We start from the raw sequence: 19900 nt of genomic DNA, 5'->3' as shown, positions 1-19900 counted from the left end.
TTAGATATAACGAAGACGCACATTATGGAAAATTCAAGACTTTATGACTGTATTTGAATCCCTAATGCCTCCTGAATGTTTTGAATAAAAGCGTTGTTACTAACCACTAACCAAGCAATAATAAAGATAGAAAAAACTCAATATGAAGAAGAATATTTTAGGGCTGTTCCATTTAAACACACATGGTACCCAGAGAAGGCAGTGTTTTAAAAATATATCACAGGATACTTTGATTTCACTGAGTTCATATTAAAATAATAAGAAAATTCTAAATTGTATCTATGGGTGAGTAAACCACTTTAAATGTGTCTTTCCTGGGTCACATGTACATGTTAATGGAACAGCCCTTAGATGTTTAGTATGGCAGAGGTATCTAAAAACTAGCTTATACTTAAAACTAAAAAAGAAAGATGAGTTTTTTTTCTTCATGAGAGACAAATTGGGCAAAACCTTTCTTGTTTACTAATATGCATTTATTCCTTCACCAACTAAAATCATCCCCTAACAAGAGCCATACCAGCTGTATACCTAAAGAAACAAATTATACAATGCAAACTAAGAAACAAATTGTACAATGCAAACTATGCACACTGGTAACTGTTTTGAGTCTCAAATGACACACTGTACAGTCTGAACCATATAACTGTAACTGTTGTGTGCCTTAAGTGATACACTGTACATATTGAACAGCAGACTTTTTGTGATTCTACTTGTTTCAAAATAAAGATGGTGCTAATCTGATGTCCGTCATGACAGCCAACCTGTACGGTCTTTTAGTGAAAACCCTGTATTTCAGAAGTAACAATAACAGGATTTTCAAGATGGTCACTGTGGTGGCCATACTGGATGTTCAATCAGAACCATTTTCATTTAGAAAAGGGAGAAAATCATGTAGATATAACTTTCTCTGTTCAGTAGAGATGATCAGAATTTTAAGATGGCTGCCTTGGGGCAATACTAGACAACAAATTAACACCATTTTCATTTAGAACCAAGTATACATCATAATCATAAAAAGTATTTCAGTGAAACCCCCAAGCTGATATGGCAATTCATTGATGGGTAGGGATAATAACAAAATCATGATCACCACCATGGCAGCCCATGTGAAACCATTTTAATTTAGGTCCAACTAATCATCACCAGAAGTCTTCGGGTGAAAACCCCATGTTGATATGGTCATCCATTCAAAAGTAGCATTAATGTTAGATGTCTGGTGAAAACCCCATGTTGATATGACCATCCATTCAAAAGTAGTAAAACCCCATGCTGATATGACCATCCATTCAAAAGTAGCAAAACCCCATGTTGATATGACCATCCATTCAAAAGTAGTAAAACCCATGCTGATATGACCATCCATTCAGAAGTGGTATTAATGTAAGATGTCTGGGCAAAACCCCATGTTGATATGACCATCCATTCAAAAGTAGTATTAATGTTAGATGTCTGAGCAAAACCCCATGTTGATATGACCATCCATTCAAAAGTAGTAAAACCCCATGCTGATATGACCATCCATTCATAAGTAGTAAAACCCCATGTTGATATGACCATCCATTCAAAAGTAGTAAAACTCCATGTTGATATGACCATCCATTCAAAAGTAGTATTAATGTAAGATGTCTGAGCAAAACCCCATGTTGATATGACCATCCATTCAAAAGTAGTATTAATGTAAGATGTCTGAGCAAAACCCCATGTTGATATGACCATCCATTCAAAAGTAGTAAAACCCCATGTTGATATGACCATCCATTCAAAAGTAGTAAAACAGCATGTTGATATGACCATCCATTCAAAAATAGTATTAATGTTAGATGTCTGAGCAAAACGCCATGTTGATATGACCATCCATTCAAAAGTAGTACTAATGTTAGATGTCTGAGCAAAACCCCATGTTGACATGGTCATCCATTCAAAGTAGTAAAACCCCATGTTGATATGACCATCCATTCAAAAGTAGTAAAACCCCATGCTGACATGACCATCCATTCAAATGTTGATATGACCATCCATTCAAAAGTAGTATTAATGTAAGATGTCTGAGCAAAACCCCATGTTGATATGACCATCCATTCAAAAGTAGTATTAATGTAAAATGTCTGAGCAAAACCCCATGTTGATATGACCATCCATTCAAAAGTAGTATTAATGTAAGATGTCTGAGCAAAACCCCATGTTGATATGACCATCCATTCAAAAGTAGCAAAACCCCATGTTGATATGACCATCCATTCAAAAGTAGTAAAACCCCATGCTGATATGACCATCCATTCAAAAGTAGCAAAACCCCATGTTGATATGACCATCCATTCAAAAGTAGTAAAACCCCATGTTGATATGACCATCCATTCAAAAGTAGTATTAGTGTTAGATGTCTGGTGAAAACCCCATGTTGATATGACCATCCATTCAAAAGTAGTACTAATGTTAGATGTCTGAGCAAAACCCCATGTTGATATGGCCATTCATTCAAAGTAGTAAAACCCAATGTTGATATGGCCATCCATTCAAAGTAGTAAAACCCCATGTTGATATGACTATCCATTCAAAAGTAGTAAAACCCCATGTTGATATGACCATCCATTCAAAAGTAGTAAAACCCCATGCTGATATGACCATCCATTCAAAAGTAGTATTAATGTTAGATGTCTGAGCAAAATGCCATGTTGATATGACCATCCATTCAAAAGTAGTAAAACCCATGCTGATATGACCATCCATTCAAAAGTAGTAAAACCCATGTTGATATGACCATCCATTCAAAAGTAGTATTAATGTTAGATGTCTGAGCAAAACCCCATGTTGATATGACCATCCATTCAAAAGTAGTAAAACCCCATGTTGATATGACCATCCATTCAAAAGTAGTATTACTGTTAAATGTCTGGTGAAAACCCCATGTTGATATGACCATCCATTCAAAAGCAGTAAAACCCCATGCTGATATGACCATCCATTCAAAAGTAGTATTAGTGTTAGATGTCTGGTGAAAACCCCATGTTGATATGACCATCCATTCAAAAGTAGTATTAATGTTAGATGTCTGAGCAAAACCCCATGTTGATATGACCATCCATTCAAAAGTAGTAAAACCCCATGTTGATATGACCATCCATTCAAAAGTAGTAAAACCCCATGTTGATATGACCATCCATTCAAAAGAAGTAAAACTCCATGCTGATATGACCATCCATTCAAAAGTAGTAAAACTCCATGTTGATATGACCATCCATTCAAAAGTAGTATTAATGTTAGATGTCTGAGCAAAATGCCATGTTGATATGACCATCCATTCAAAAGTAGTAAAACCCATGCTGATATGACCATCCATTCAAAAGTGGTATTAATGTAAGATGTCTGGGCAAAAGCCCATGTTGATATGACCATCCATTCAAAAGTAGTAAAACCCATGCTGATATGACCATCCATTCATAAGTAGTAAAACCCCATGTTGATATGACCATCCATTCAAAAGTAGTAAAACCCATGCTGATATGTCCATCCATTCAGAAGTGGTATTAATGTAAGATGTCTGGGCAAAACCCCATGTTGATATGACCATCCATTCAAAAGTAGTATTAATGTTAGATGTCTGAGCAAAACCCCATGTTGATATGACCATCCATTCAAAAGTAGTAAAACCCCATGTTGATATGACCATCCATTCATAAGTAGTAAAACCCCATGTTGATATGACCATCCATTCAAAAGTAGTAAAACTCCATGTTGATATGACCATCCATTCAAAAGTAGTATTAATGTAAGATGTCTGAGCAAAACCCCATGTTGATATGACCATCCATTCAAAAGTAGTATTAATGTAAGATGTCTGAGCAAAACCCCATGTTGATATGACCATCCATTCAAAAGTAGTAAAACCCCATGTTGATATGACCATCCATTCAAAAATAGTATTAATGTTAGATGTCTGAGCAAAACGCCATGTTGATATGACCATCCATTCAAAAGTAGTACTAATGTTAGATGTCTGAGCAAAACCCCATGTTGACATGGCCATCCATTCAAAGTAGTAAAACCCCATGTTGACATGACCATCCATTCAAATGTTGATATGACCATCCATTCAAAAGTAGTATTAATGTAAGATGTCTGAGCAAAACCCCATGTTGATATGACCATCCATTCAAAAGTAGTATTAATGTAAGATGTCTGAGCAAAACCCCATGTTGATATGACCATCCATTCAAAAGTAGCAAAACCCCATGTTGATATGACCATCCATTCAAAAGTAGTATTAATATTATATGTCTAAGCAGCACCATTTTTACTGAGGACCAATTAGACCTAGGGATGAATGTCTGTAGTTTTGAGGGAGGTGCAGTAACAAACATGTGGTAACATATATATGATGGACAACAAACATGTGGTAACATATATATGATGGACAACAAACATGTGGTAACATATATATGATGGACAACAAACATGTGGTAACATATATATGATGGACAACAAACATGTGGTAACATATATATGATGGACAACAAACATGTGGTAACATATATATGATGGACAACAAACATGTGGTAACATATATATGATGGACAACAAACATGTGGTAACATATATATGATGGACAACAAACATGTGATAACATATATATGATGGACAACAAACATGTGGTAACATATATATGATGGACAACAAACATGTGGTAACATATATATGATGGACAACAAACATGTGGTAACATATATATGATGGACAACAAACATGTGGTAACATATATATGATGGACAACAAACCATCACATAAGCTCTTGTGGTCTAGGACCAATAGAGCTAAGAATAGGAAAGTGTTACTGGAACAAAGCTGACCCAACACAGTGCCTGAAAACAGACATTTACAAGACCTAACCAAGGTGTGATGGACAGACAGACAGACAAGGGTAACACTTTCTGCATATAATGCCATCATGGGACACTGAAAAATGGTAAATATTATTAAAGATTTAAGCTCTACCTGCTGCTCAAGCGAGTTACCACACTGCTCCGAGACATCCATGAAATAGAGCACAGCAGCCCTCAAGTGTGCCAAAGCTGTGATAGCCTGCATTTCAATGGTATTCCTCTCTTCCAGAGAATGGTCTAAAATGCCCGGAGTGTCAACAACCTAGCAACAAAAACATATACTGGATAACATAGCATTTCCTGCCTCCAGAGGATGGTCTACAATAACCAGTGTCAACAACCTAACAACTATTAAGAGCAGAAAACTGGGTCATAAAATTACAAAAATTAAGTGACTGAGGGTTTGAATGTGTGTTTTTTTACAATTTTTTATGCAAATACATAAATTTAATGCAATTAATTCTAAATATATGATAATGGTTACAGATCTCTGTACAGGCTCATGTATGTAAATGTATTTTAAACCTGCCAAGTATCGGACTTCAATAAAAAATGCAATGTTTAATGATGTCTTATCTGCTGACAAAAGAACAGAAAAGTTTAACTTTTTACAATGTAAGTAGGTTCCAAAATAGACTACAATATATACAAATGTTGCAAAAACATAGTACAATATATACAAATGTTACAAAACACAGTACAATACATACAAATATTTGAAAACACAGTACAATACAAATGTTCGAAAACACAGTACAATACAAATGTTCCTGTTCAAAAACACAGTACAATATATACAAATGTTCGAAAACACAGTACAATATATACAAATGTTCCAAAACACAAATATATACAAATGTTCCAAAACTGAGTATGATTTAAACAACTGCACAGTGCTCTGATGCAAATTGTTGCAAACTGTTAACCATAAATGCAGACACAGACACAGCTTTATTAAATAAAGTTATCACTAAAAGAAAATGAAAGTATAAAGTCTCAGTGAATTGAAATCAGGCAATGCAGATTGTTTAGAGAACTGCAGATTGTTTAGAGAACTCTAAATTGTGAATTTCAACAACCAACCTGAGGATGAAGCACATGGTGACCACTGACCATTCTGTGAGACAGATCTAGATATAATATTAAAACCTTATGCGTTTTATAATTAAAACGTAACTAACTCAAACAAACATGTTCAATTTCTTGTCACTGCACAGGGTGACAATTCCGATACTGACCTACTGTCCTGGCAAGACTGATGCAACAAATGGTCTTGAAATTCAATTTCTTGTACATTTTATGTTTAAAAAATGGGCTACTTATATGAAGCCTTCACTTGATTTGACCTGTTTATGCTAACTGGCAAGGGTACTATTGTCCCCTCCATCTTCCACCAATAATTTTACACCAAATGATTATGGTTCTAAAGGTCAATGGTGAACCCAATATTTGCAATGACCAATGCAAGTTTTCAAACTGGTTGACCTGATGATATGAAAGTTTGATAGGCTGAAGCACTGCAATATGGTTTCCTCTTAGCAACAATTCAGCTGGACAGGATAAAAAAATTTAGTCCTTGACTTTATTTGAAACCCTAATGTCAATACTCTGATTAAACTCCCTAGACATTTTTTTCCATAGCATACAAATTCTCTACAAACCTGCCATCTAAGGTACTTATAATCTGTGTGTCCAACAAAGAGAGATTTTGTTGTAAAGGGATATGGCTGGACTTCAACATCTGCTCTGGTGATCTGAAAAATGCAATATGACATCTTTGATTATGAATGCATGGAAAACTTGGACTGTGATATATTAACAATACTTAAAAAACCAAATATGTCTTTCAATTGGGTTAGAGATTAGAGTTAAGGTTACTATTTTCATTTTTAGTATATAAAGAGAAGTCTAATCATGTGCTATTTGAGAAGTCTAATTATGTGCTATTTGAGAAGTCTAATTATGTGCTATTTGAGAAGTCTAATTATGTGCTATTTGAGAAGTCTAATCATGTGCTATTTGAGAAGTCTAATTATGTGAGAATATTAAGTGGATTAGGCAGACTTTCAAGAGACTAGTATCTGCATTTTAATTATCAAGCAACAGTTTGCAATATTTGTTAACAGATGGCAATTTTAATTATGCTGATGAAGAGACCATTCTCATCTTCCTGAAGAAAAAAAACAACAAACACTGCCCATCAAAGGCAAACAAAAACTAGCCACATAAAACCAAAATCAATAGATCAAAAACAAGGAATTCTGAAGAAAATCTGTGACAATAACATAGTATGTGTGTGTGTGTATTCTTAACGTAGCTTACAAAAAAAATTCAGTCATACCGCTATGATGTCTGCAGTGTGGCAGTTTTATAGTGACATCTAGCACTGGGTCATCATGATGCAGACATGTATCATAATATCCCACACAGTCACATTATCCTGACACCAGGCCGACCAGTCCTAACACTAACTTCTCAATGCTGAGTGTCAAGCGAGGCAGCTGTTTGTACCATTTTTGTAAGTCTTAGGTATGACTCAGCACATATATTTTATGTCACAGGGGATACAGAAAGGCACTGGGGCCCCAGTCTGAAATGTGTTGACACTTTGGTCCTTAAAAACACATGCCAATTCTAAGGTATGTGAGATGAACAACTTGGAGGTTATTTGCAACTGATGTAAAGTTACCACTACTCTCTTAGTATGACCCACTGGGTCAAAATCAAAATTAAAAAGAAGTTGGAACAATCTAAATCCAAAAGACAATCACTGTCCAGCGTATGAGGTGAAAGAGATACTACAAATATTTCTGTATATACAGTGTACTTGGACTGTATTACACGCCCTGAGTTTCTTTAATACAGCGGAGATACAGTAACAGCATCACTAATAAAGATGCTACGGAGTGTAACAACGACAATTAAGAGTTTAACATTGTAAAAATGACAAGAGTTTAACCTTGTAAAAATGACACGGATGAATGTGCTATTGGATTAACATGATGACAGCAGTTATATACGTCTTGATGAAGACTGTAACAACCAAAGATCTTGATGATGAAATAATAATAATACTACCTTGTTAATAAAACTGGACTTTCCAACATTAGGGAACCCACAGATCAGAAGGGTCCTCGTGTTTGGGTCTATGGAAGGAAGACGGGACAGATGCTGGCGGACTTGTTCCAAATACTCCAGACTCTGCTTCTGCTTCTTCATAATGGTGCACATTCTGAGTTACAAACATTTTATAAATTTTTATTACATTACAAATTCTGAATGCTTTTCATTTACAGTAAAATCTCTGAATTGTTTTAATAACCAATTACAGTTTACGTAAGCAAAAAAAGAATTTTTTAAATCAATAAATGTAAGAAAGGAGTATATAGATGACAGGACTCAATGTTTTGGGCAAAGTGACTTCTCCCCTGCCAGATTAGAAGACCTGTCAGCCCTAATCAAAACCTTCTCAGTAAGAAAGTCAATAGTTTTACATTAGTTTGACTAATTTTCATTAAGGTGCAATGAAATATCAAGTACTGCTACTGTCAACTTTATGTCCAACTAAAAAGTTCATTAAGTTCACTTAGTACTTAACAATCTCCAGTTCAGTTTGCTATGGCAGCGGCCAATCATCTTGACCCCTGTGAGCAATGCTCAAATTGAAATGATACAATGTCCAATAAATGTAATTGTTGCCTTTCCTGCTATATTTCAAAGAACAACACAGAACCTGAATATACCTTATTTTTATACCCTTGTGCTGGTTGTTTGAACTGTCTATTGTCCTTTTAGTCTTCAATGTTTTGCATTTGCTGGACAACAATTTTAGGTAGTGTTATAAAGTAAAAGCGAAAGCTTGATTATGTAGGTGTTTTGCACAAACCAATCATGGACAAATTAAAGCATCTGAGTAACTCCTGCAAAGTTAGTCTGGTTCTGTGTTCAACTCCACTGAATCTATTATAATCCCAACTCCAGACCAAACCTTGATAAAGCAAATTCTAAAATCAGAGCATTGTATTTTCATAATTGTTTGCTCTTACTCAATAAGTGCATCCTTTATACATCATTTCAGTAAAATCAGACAAATCAAATAGGAATAGTTTTATAAGAATATGAAATTAACTTGTTCATCTTTACTAGCCACCAGCCTACAAACCTCCAAAGAGTCATAATTTACTCAAGACAGGGCTGCATGAATTTCATTCAGTTTTTTTAATTGTTGGCAGGGATCATCTGGATTGAAAAGTAGTCACTGACATAATCACTCAACAGACACAAAAGTTGATCAGATGCATGAAAATAATGAAAATATTACGAACTATTATGTTCCTAATTACAAATATTACAAACTATTAAAAATAGTACAAACTATTATATTGCTAATTACAAATATTACAAACAATTACAAATATTACAAACTAGTACATTGCTCCCTCAACAGATAATGACTCAAGAGCAGACACGTAACTCAGAACACTAAATGTTCTACTTTTGATCTCAAATGAACATGTCTTTAAATCCATAATATAATTCACATCTAGTTAATTTTCAGTAATCCCCAAAATATGGCTGTTACGGGAAAGCAAAAAATTCCTCCTCATCTTACCTGCCTAGAGCAGCTTTCTTCAGTTGTTTACATCGGTACAAGCTGTCTCCAAATTTCATTAATCTGACATAATCTTTGGACACACTGAAATGAAAAATTATACAGAGCATCAATCTGCAGAAAGACTGGATAAGGGAACTTGTTCCATTTAAACATACATGTAAATATATCACTGGGTACTCTAATTACTCAAAAGAGTTCATGTGAAAATAAACCCAAATTCTGAATTGCATCAATGGGTAACTATTCCTAATTAAATGGTTCCAAGTATATTTTAATGGAATAGCCCTAATGTTCTTTATACACTGGGTTGCAAGTAGTATTTGTAATACACGTAAACTGTGAAACCTTCCTTAATGGACACCTTTTATACTGTGTATAAACTTTTTTCTCCATGTTTAAATAGAAATTTTTACAAAATCTATGAACATGCAAAATCTACTGTATCTGATAACACAATATTATGAAAACTTTCTTTTAGCTATCAAAAACTTGAATATATCATATAACTTACAAAATGTGACTGAAATAATTTAGGAGAAGCAGTTTCACATAAGTACATATAATGAGATATTACACAATGGAATTATTGGCTGGAATTCATTTTTCATAATACATGTGTAAATCTTTCAAACAAGATGGTCTTTCCAACTCTGATTAGATTAAATTTTCTTAATTTTGACCTCTGTATTTCAACATTATCATCATCATCGCCCCCATCAACACTGTCATCAACCTATTCCTCATCCCTATCTTAGTCAATATCGTCATCTCCTGACACTGAACATGTTGTTGCCATCCATGTCTTTATTATAAATGATCAATACAACCAAATCCAGCAAAACAAGAACAAGTCTTCCAAAGACGGAAACTTAAAAAAACAAGGAAACAGTGCGTAATATGTTACTGATAGCACAGGTCCATTCAAATAAGCTATATGCTGCCATTAAAACAAAATAAAAACTGTTTAATTCTTACTTGTCTATGAGATGTCTCGCTGTGTTTATTTGACCAAGGGCAAGTTTATAGTGGTCCTTGTCATACAATACATTCATCAAGTCAGCATAAAATGGGTGGACATCCTGAAATGGTGACATCAGTGAAACGTCATTATCAAGGAAATAAATGTATCACTGACAGTTTGTGCTGTGAATAAAATTACAATGAATGTTATGTCAAATTAATACAGTGCTGTTGCAATTGGTAAAATAAAAATGTCTGAATTAATCACATACATGTGTGTTAAGAGTGAACTGCAGAACCATAGCTATTAGTAATTGGTGACATATTAACTGAAATTTCAAACCACATTTATTTTGATTGGTGTTATTTTTTTTGTGGTTTTACAAAAATTGTCATTTTGGTTGGTACATAAAGGTCCAATATAGAGACAATCACCGAAATTAAAATTGTCATGCATTTTTAAACAGCATTAGGTGTAGTTACTCCAACCAAATTACTGAAATTTACCATTACAATTAATGAAGTACTAGACTGTACAGAATTATAGATTGCATTACATTCCATGACTAGAACATGATTTGCTGTTATATGTAACATCACTGAAAAACATGCCAACCAGCCGGTAACGAAGTGTACAGATTCAAAAGTCATCTAAAGCAAATAGTATACATTTTTGTGAAGCTGATGGTAACAGATTGTTGTTGTTGTTGTAGAGTTTAATGCTATTTTTCAGTATGAGATGGTCTATATAAATAATGGAGAAAGAACCCGGGAAAGCCCCAGAAAGAACCACCGACCCAAGAGAAGCTACCGGCAAGCTTTCTCACATACACACACTGGCCAAACCCTAGACTAGAACCCACGCAGACAGAGGTGATATGGCAGTGATCCGTAATGGTGAGTGGTTTAGACCACTTGGTCACTCGGAGGTCCCCCAACAGATTGTAATTTAATAGAAAAAGAGTTGTTACCTTTCATTTTCTTTAGTTTCTAAGAAAGATGGATGAAATTGAAATCCACATATTAGAACCTGTAAAAACTGTATTATGAGAGCTTTTTGGGTAGATCCCACTGCATAACCTTTTTTTTATATAACACAATCACAATAAAAGTGATGAAATCATCAAAAATCCTTTACAATCACAATATCAATCATCACAAAGCCATGGAAATCACAATAAAGAATGGCCAAATCATCACAAATCCTTTGCAATCACAATAACAATCATCCCAAATCCTTTGCAATCACGATACCAATCATCACAAATCCTTTACAATCACAATAAAAATGGCCAAATCATCACAAATCCTTTGCAATCACGATACCAATCATCCCAAATCCTTTGCAATCACGATACCAATCATCCCAAATCCTTTGGAATCACCACAATAAAAATGGCCAAATCATCACAAATCCTTTGCAATCACAATACCAATCATCACAAATCCTTTGTAATCATGATACCAATCATCACAAATCCTTTACAATCACAATAAAAATGGCCAAATCATCACAAATCCTTTGCAATCACAATACCAATCATCACAAATCCTTTGCAATCACAATAAAAATGGCCAAATCATCACAAATCCTTTGCAATCACAATACCAATCATCACAAATCCTTTGCAATCACAATACCATCATCACAAATCCTTTGCAATCACGATACCAATCATCACAAATCCTTTGCAATCACGATACCAATCATCCCAAATCCTTTGGAATCACCACAATAAAAATGGCCAAATCATCACAAATCCTTTGCAATCACAATACCAATCATCACAAATCCTTTGTAATCATGATACCAATCATCACAAATCCTTTACAATCACAATAAAAATGGCCAAATCATCACAAATCCTTTGCAATCACAATACCAATCATCACAAATCCTTTGCAATCACAATAAAAATGGCCAAATCATCACAAATCCTTTGCAATCACAATACCAATCATCACAAATCCTTTGCAATCACAATACTATCATCACATATCCTTTGCAATCACGATACCAATCATCACAAATCCTTTGCAATCACGATACCAATCATCACAAATCCTTTGCAATCACGATACCAATCATCACAAATCCTTTGCAATCACGATACCAATCATCACAAATCCTTTGCAATCACGATACCAATCATCACAAATTCTGTACAATCACAATACAAATGATCAAATCATGAAAAATCCTTCTGAATGTTGAAAAAAAGAATGTAGACTTTTCATTTAGGCACTTACTGGGGCAAAATGAGAAAGCATGTAAATGAGCAAGACACAGAGAGAAGAATGTTGAAAAATAAATTGCCCCCTTTAATATGGTACAAGCTGCACACATATTTCTTAAACCTATGCTTTATCAATTAAGGATGGATAAATAAGAGCAGCCAATATCATGTTGAAATATGCGGTTTAAAGACAAGTGATTACATTTAAATAGACCTACATTTCAGAGAGCTAGTTTACTTTCAAAAATATACTGTCAATAACTTTGAGTGATGTTTTTTATTTTCTCAATGTGGCCGATATAAAAGTCGGAAAATACACTCAGATCCGACTACTGCACACTAAAATGCAAATCATTTTCTTAATCCTTTCCAGTGAATGTCATAATTTAGTGTTTCCTATTTGCATTTATGGATGGCATTGTGCCATACTCTTTTATTCCCATATCAGGCCATGCAGATGATCACTATAAACTGCTACACAACAGATACTGGCAGTGTAACCAGAAAATTGTTAAAGCTACGTTAAAAATCCAAATCAAACACACATATCAGCATCAGGTCATAAATTGTAATATCCCCACCCCAAAGCTTAGAATGGTAATATCCCCACCCCAAAGCTTAGAATGGTAGTATACCCACCACCACTGTAATTAACATCAGAGAGTGAAGCATACAAGTTTTTGTTTATAATTGAACTACTCGTGGCAGTTTATAATGATCCAACGCACTGTGGCATCATGTTGCAGACATGTTGCATGATGTCCCACCAAGTCAACCAGTCCTAACACTAACCTATTAATGCTGAGCGCCAAGTGAGGCAGCTGTTAGTACCATTTTTGTAAGTCTTTAGTATGACTCTGCCAGGCATCAAACCCATGATCTTCCACATCCGAGGTGGATGCTCTAACCACTTGGCCACTGGAGCGATCGAATAGGAAAGCTCTGTTGCTATTTAAGCATTAGACTACATTCTAAAAAGGATGAAATCAAAGGGAATAGTACATGCTACTGACTGGCGACATCAAGCTTTTTTAAAGGAATATCTAATGAACAAGGAAATAACAACATCATTAAAAAATTAAAGTTCATCCAAGGAATGTTAAATGTACATGAAAGAAAGAGAAAAGTCTAGTAAAACCAAGAAATAAAAAAGTCTAGTAAAACCAAGAAATAAAAAAGCGAAGTCTGGTAAATAAAATACAATGTGTAGTTGGCACATTAAACACATTCTCAAAAAGGCATCTTTTTCATAAAGAATTATTATTGTTGCTGTTAATAATAATAATAATAATAATAATAATAATAAGAACAACATTAATTCACAAAAATTTCTCTTCTGGGACGGACATACATAATTTGAGATGCCCTTTTTGGTAGATAATTACCAAGCCCTTTTTATATCTTGGTGGAGACACCATACCTTGCTGGGCTTTTTTAATGGGTTTACCACGCTTGTTCAATTAACATACTGACTGTGGGTGTAGTGTTTGCCATCACAAGATCATAAAAAGCTTATTGCAAAATCAATCAACTATGATCTCTACATTTAGTAATATGCACCTTTCACATACATATCCAGGTCAAGTAATATTCTGACAGAGGGCTACATCTGTTCTCTCATGCAAAATCTTTCTTCTTATAGTAATTAACTGCGCTTTTTCCAGATGCCTTCTGTGCTTCAATTTTTTCGTATGCAGCTTCTTTTGTAGGTGCTATTCCAACCATGATTACCTTAGAGCAGAGGTCACAAAATGCCAGTCCTCTAGCGTTGTTTTCTTACAAACTGACCAACTAAATTTCTGTAAACTTTTCACCCCAGCCATTCCCCTTTCCATACATTTTCTCTCTCAATAACTTGGGACGCCATGTTTTGCAAGCATGCTTCTTCTTCCATTGCCATCAGTTTCCATTACACGAAGATTCATTGGATGAATTTAAACATTTGACCAGTCAGAATACTCTTTATGAGAATCATGTGCTAACTAATATATGGAACGAATAATTTACAAGGGTCGTTGTGGAATGGGAGAGGACAGACCATTTTTTAAAAACCGGATTGGATATGATATAAAAAACAAACTATATCAAGAAAAATCTGATTCAAGTCAGGGGAAAAGCAGAATTCCTCTTTAAAATGGAGAAAAATCATGTCTGTTAAACTTAATATACATATTTACCTACAAAGAGCTCTTCATATTACTACTTACCTCTAGCTTTGGAAACTCTGATATGATCTCTGACAGCTTGTCATGAAAGGTCTGCTGAGCAAATTTAATTTTGCGCATGTAAAAATGGCGGATTCTAGAAATCTTGTAATGCCTGTGAATAACAGTGGGTGTCTTCCTCTGTGTTTTAGACAAAACAATGTCTATAAAATCCTGAAATGAAAGAAATTGAAAACAAAAATAAAAAAATCTGGCTGAGACCCTTGAACTTGAGAATTACACAATGGACAAGTGAAGTAACTGAGTTTCAGGTCTCCATCTTAAAGTAAAGGTGTACAAATGGGAAATAACTGTGACACATGGGATGCCATCAAAATGATGAGTTTAAGTATTAAGTGTACCAAGGTCTACACATTAACATCAGACAGCTTTTAAGCAAAATAAAACACGAAATATACACATGTAACCTTGACCTTTATGCAATATATACATGCCACTTTGACCTTTATGATGCAATATATACATGCCACCTTGACCTTTATGATAGGATCCTCAGCATGGAATACAACACATCTTCAAGAGACAACGTACAAATGTACCAAATTTCGCTATCGCAAACAGCTCATAGGTTACAAAGCAGAAGGAAAATGATACTGAAATCTAAAATACTGGCCTGTGACCTTGACGACACCCCCCACCCCCTATAATTTCTTGATTCTCTACACTTTGATGCTGGGGACTTCCCCCCATGTACATGCTGAAGCATTCTGCTTTGGAAGGATAAATCACCAATGCACATCGGCTGGTACATTTAGCAACTCCACCATGATATGGCTTGTTAACATTGCAGATTGACATTTGAAGAGTCAATGAATGAAGATATGTTATTCAAAAAGTGATTTAAAATCACATAACACTAGAAGAGTCATCTTTATTTTGATTATACATTTGGAAAATAGAAAAATAATTTCAAAAAACTTGTATATTCAATACATGTATATTTAGAAAGGTTGACTGATTTCTATTACAATCATTTTATGCTTTAATTTCAATCAGTGCAATTTGAACTATTATATGCACTAAATTGATGAGAAACCTGTTCTTACAAAGGTAAAGTGAAATTATGGGCAGTTAAATACAGCTGACAACGGCTTCAGTTGAAAGACAAAAAACAAGAAGAAAAATAAACACAAACAGAAAACATCAAATTTACAATGAAATGTGTCCTGAAGCAGTAATCCACCATTTTTAATACTGGTCTTGGTCACTTTTTGCATAATCTGAACCTGATGTTATTTCAAGCTGACATTTGCAGATTTCTTACATGTAGTTATATAGAAATGTTGGTTGAAACATTCAGCTATAAGAATAAACAGACTTTTCCTCTGTTCCAGGTACTTTGGAAGACTTTCTGTGCCTTTTTATCAGGTGCCCCTCATGTTTTGTATGAAGTAATATATTTGAGTCATACATATGTTGAAACTATATGTTGCTCTTAAAATTTAATGTTTTATGCATAATTTGTCTGCAGAATTAAAAATTGAACTCATCTTTATATAATCATTTAAAATAAATTCACAGTGTGCATTCAAACACGTACACCATTTTGATATTGGTCCTGTCACATTTTGCAAAACGTTGACCTCATGGTTATTTCAAGCTGAAATTTGCATATTTCTTACTTATGACAATATAGAAAAGTTTTGTGAACATTCAGGTTTAATAATAAATTTACCTTTTCATTGTTTCTGGTACTTGTCAAGCCTTTTTATGCCTTGTTTAAGCGCCGTCCCCAATGTATTTTTTTCACAAAATACCATAATGATGAGTCACACACAAGTTGACATTATATCTTACTCTTAAAATAGTGCATAATCATTACAATATTCTTGTATATATATATATATAAATATATATATATATATATATATATATATATATATATATATATATATATATATATATATAAATCTTAAATCACAATTTATTAAACAACAGCAGCCAATTTAGAATTAAATTATGTTTAGATAGTTTTGGTCAATTTTCATATCTTTAAAATAAATGACATGAAATAAACAGAAAAGTAACTTACATTGAATACTTCCACTATTCTACAAAAGGATATGTCACATGGACAAAATTCTTAAAAAAATTCCTTATTCACTTTTTTATACTGTGCAGGTTTTCCACTAATTTATTATTAAAGTAAATCTGCATTTCTATGGCATAAATTGTGTATGTTGCAGCATTAAATTTTGGTATCAATTTTTTTTAATACTTTCTAAATATTTCTTATCAATTTTCAGCAATATTGTACAGTTCATAAAGTAGTATTAAATTGTAAAATCTGAGTGCAAGAAGGAACTGGAACAGTTTTAATGAAATATTTATGATTAGTTTAAATAAAGTGATATGGTACAGATTGCTTGTTCTTTATAATGTTAATATTCAAAATATATTGATATTCACAATAAATGCCACAAACTGGTTTTCTTTTCTTCAAAAATAATTTAAATTTACCTCTTTTTGGCTATACTTAACATGAAAAGTTTATATTAAATAGGCCTACAAATGCCTCTCAATATCACCAGTCATATGTAACAAGTCTGCCTAACCTCGAAAATACATTACACACCAAAAATTGTACTAAACATTTTTAATACAGTTAGTATAATAAATGAAAACACGTGTGCATGTTCTGATTCCTTGGTATAAATATCCATTTGTCAGTGTTTCTGTGTTTTTTTTAACTCAATTCATACCATTTTATTGCCATTATCCACATTTTTACAGACCCATGTGCTGGAAAGAGTTTCTGGGGGGGATTATGCAAATATTCTCACATATGAAAGCATTATTTTTGTTGATCTTTAAATCATGAATACATTCGGATGTAATAATGTCGGCTTTTTTTACATAGGAAAGTGGGGAAAGTACCAGGGGTAATGAGGTTGACATTTTGAGAAAATTTAAATATTGATCACAAGCGACATCTAGTGTTGTCCCTGGTTGCTACTTAATGAACATCCACAAATAACAAATTTTTTCAAGGATCTTTAGTCGCATAACTAATTCTCTTAGTATTGCTTAAATAGTGATGCAGACGATTTGTTCGCTGTGCTTGGCATAATTTTATGACAGAAAAGTACAAATAAAAGGGACTGTATCTGGATAATATGAGTGGGATTTTATCATTTAAATGTAAGGAAACTCAAAGTTTTTTTTTAAAATGAAGAGAGTATTTATTCCAACTAATGAACGTAACAGCTATGCGAACGTCTTGAGTGTATGTTAACATAAGGGTAAGAGCTGATGCATAATGACAGCAATTCTCATGCCTTGGTAATGATTTCATATTAGGCATAAAGCTGACGAGCCAGGACGAAACGACTCGGGGCGAATTGGCGAAACAACCTGTCATCAGCCAATCATAAGAAACTGTTTAGTGCTACCTCTGCGTGCCCCCCATAATATATTTGGTCCAAATCCCTTGCATTTTCACACGAGAGCGAAAGCCGTCTTCAAAACGACCACGTTCCCTAAAATCGAGACTTTCTCGTACCCACACGGCGACTGTAAACACTTGTATGTGTGTGGATTCTATGAGGAACAAAAATTTACCGAGGCTGGAGGAACCACGGTGATCTTCTTGAAATTATAGTGAGCCATTTTTCTTAGGCTCGACACGTAGTTTAGAACGATTGGTATTAGTTTTCTTGATGCTAAAATTCACGTGTCCAAAACCATTGACAGACCGGAACAAAGGGGAGCATGTAGGTCTGACGGGTTCAATGACTAAAATACAATTTCGAACATCGGCTCCAAGCTCCAGAACGGGATCCGGCAATGCAGAATCTGTCCTCTCCCGGAAAAGAAAAAAAAAAAAAAAAAAAACTACGAGGTGTTCCGAAATACAGTTCAATCAGTGGCAGTAACTGAAATATAGAAAACACGTTCATAAAACAATCTGAGTAAAAAAATTAACCCAACTACAAATTACAGGAAACTAGCGTAAGCACCTTCTCTCCATCTCTAATCAGAAAGCTTCATGTATTTAATATTGGGTGAATATGAGGATTGTTTTGTTTCCTTTGGGAAATGAAAATGCAAAATGACTCTAACCAATAATTTTAGTTGGTGACTGCATGTCCCTTGAAAATGTGTCTAAATTTCGGTACATGCTCAGTTAAGTTAAACAATACACTTGAACGTCCTACATATGACTATGTTATTACAATCTAAATTCCCACGTTTGTGATACATTCAGCTTTAATTTTTTTAAATATATGTTCTAAATGTTATTTCTTTTCATATGTCATATATTATCACCCTTAGATGACATTAATAGTTCTATGGAAAATACACACAATCTGTAACAATTGGACAAAAGCCACATTTGAAGACTTTTATTATTATTATTATTATTATTATTATTATCATCATCATCATTACATGAAAATAAATGTATGCTTTTGCGAGATTCCACATCACCGAGTTGTCATTTGTACACCAAAAATATTGACATGTAATTTGCAAATTCACACCTGCGTGTTTGTATGCACGCGCACCCGTGTGTGTGCTTGTGTGCGTGGCTTGTGCGCGCACGTGCGTGTGTAAGAGTTTACAAAGAGGCAGATATGATTCAAAATTATTTTCTCGTTAGGCATGGATTTCTGTTGAATGCAAGTACGATCTTTCACTGTTAAACACACAAAATCAAAAAGAAAACATAATGATTTTCAAATGGACTTCTATGAATTTTGTGTGTTTAACAGTGAAAGATCGTACTTGCATTCAACAGAAATCAATACCTAAAGAGAAAATAATTTTGTATCATATCTGCCTCTTTGTAACTCTTACACGAGCAATAACAGCTGACTGGTTCACTACACTTAATGATACATCAAATCAATGGATAGCAGGAAAAATGCATCAGTGACTTTGTCACACCCGTTTATATTTAATAAATGTATCAAATCGCTACTAATTTTGAAATGGAAAAACTTAAGCCGTTCATTCCAGCTCAGTGTATATGAAAAGGCAAGA

The 19900-nt window shown here is 34.1% G+C and overlaps 1 protein-coding gene across 1 annotated transcript in view; it reads right to left on the bottom strand.

Moving 5' to 3' along the window:
* LOC149791272 (GTP-binding protein 4-like) overlaps positions 1-18632 on the bottom strand; it is a 41311-nt gene extending 22679 nt beyond the window's left edge. The window contains exons 1-7 of the mRNA XM_089969780.1: positions 18476-18632; positions 14897-15067; positions 10468-10571; positions 9490-9573; positions 7956-8109; positions 6539-6631; positions 4990-5139 (exon numbers count right to left, since the gene is read on the bottom strand). Of these exons, the coding sequence (XP_089825906.1) occupies positions 4990-5139; positions 6539-6631; positions 7956-8109; positions 9490-9573; positions 10468-10571; positions 14897-15067; positions 18476-18523 (804 nt within the window). The 5' untranslated portion in view covers positions 18524-18632. The remainder of the gene's footprint in view (positions 1-4989; positions 5140-6538; positions 6632-7955; positions 8110-9489; positions 9574-10467; positions 10572-14896; positions 15068-18475) is intronic.
* Between the last annotated feature and the right edge of the window lie 1268 nt (positions 18633-19900).

Source organism: Sinohyriopsis cumingii, chromosome 9, assembly GCF_028554795.1.
Source record: "Sinohyriopsis cumingii isolate HCF-2022 chromosome 9, ASM2855479v2, whole genome shotgun sequence".
In the NCBI taxonomy this organism is placed as follows: domain Eukaryota; kingdom Metazoa; phylum Mollusca; class Bivalvia; order Unionida; family Unionidae; genus Sinohyriopsis; species Sinohyriopsis cumingii.
The sequence above is the reverse complement of the archived record's forward strand: the minus strand, read 5'-3'. Positions and strand labels throughout refer to the sequence as shown.